The following is a 650-nucleotide window of genomic DNA, read 5'->3' on the forward strand; positions in this document are numbered from 1 at the left end:
CTAACTTGGGGTGTCTTTCAGACCGCTGGGGGGGCAAATTGCACTTGGTTTGTCGTTAAATTCCCGATTCATGCCGTCCTTTTCACCGGTCTTTAGACCGGTGGTGAGTGAGTAGTTGCGGATGCCGAGATTATTCAGAAAGCACTCTGTCAGCCGGTGGGTCTGTGGCCAGTTGACATAAACAAGCAACTTGTCGTCGTGCTGATAGACTGCCTCGAGGATCTCCGCGCACAAGTAGCGTAGCTTGACTGATTCCTCACAGCAGTACATGGCCACGCCAATACGCTCAAAGAGAGGGGCCTGATGGGGGGTCGGTTTGGTAAGATGGTAATACTGGCAGAATCCTCCATCACCAACAAATTTCCCTCCAAGTGGCCACATGCTGTGCTTTGTCCTCGTCTTCTTTCCACTTCTCGCTGCACGCCCAGTTACTAACATCGATTTGACTCATCTAGTCTCCAGTCTCGCTGCATGAACATGGCACTTGCTGTATGAAGATATTGCGACATGCCACGTTGACCACGACAATGTCGAACTCTAGGCCTTAAATGCCGTCGGCTTTGACAATAGTTAACGCCTTCCGTTTGCTGTCTTTTTTAATCATCTTGTCTCTCATGGTGAGATATAGAAGATATTGTGCATTGTAGTAG

At 49.1% G+C, this 650-nt stretch overlaps 1 protein-coding gene across 1 annotated transcript; it reads right to left on the bottom strand.

The window, feature by feature from the left end:
* On the bottom strand, window positions 1-381 carry PV06_06966 (uncharacterized protein; the record flags this gene model as incomplete). Its single annotated transcript, XM_016408140.1, has 1 exon — window positions 1-381. One exon carries the CDS (start codon window positions 379-381, stop codon window positions 1-3), a length of 381 nt encoding a protein of 126 aa, XP_016261620.1.
* Window positions 382-650: the final 269 nt, after the last annotated feature.

This window comes from Exophiala oligosperma, assembly GCF_000835515.1.
Source record: "Exophiala oligosperma strain CBS 72588 unplaced genomic scaffold supercont1.6, whole genome shotgun sequence".
Taxonomy (NCBI): Eukaryota; Fungi; Ascomycota; class Eurotiomycetes; order Chaetothyriales; family Herpotrichiellaceae; genus Exophiala; species Exophiala oligosperma.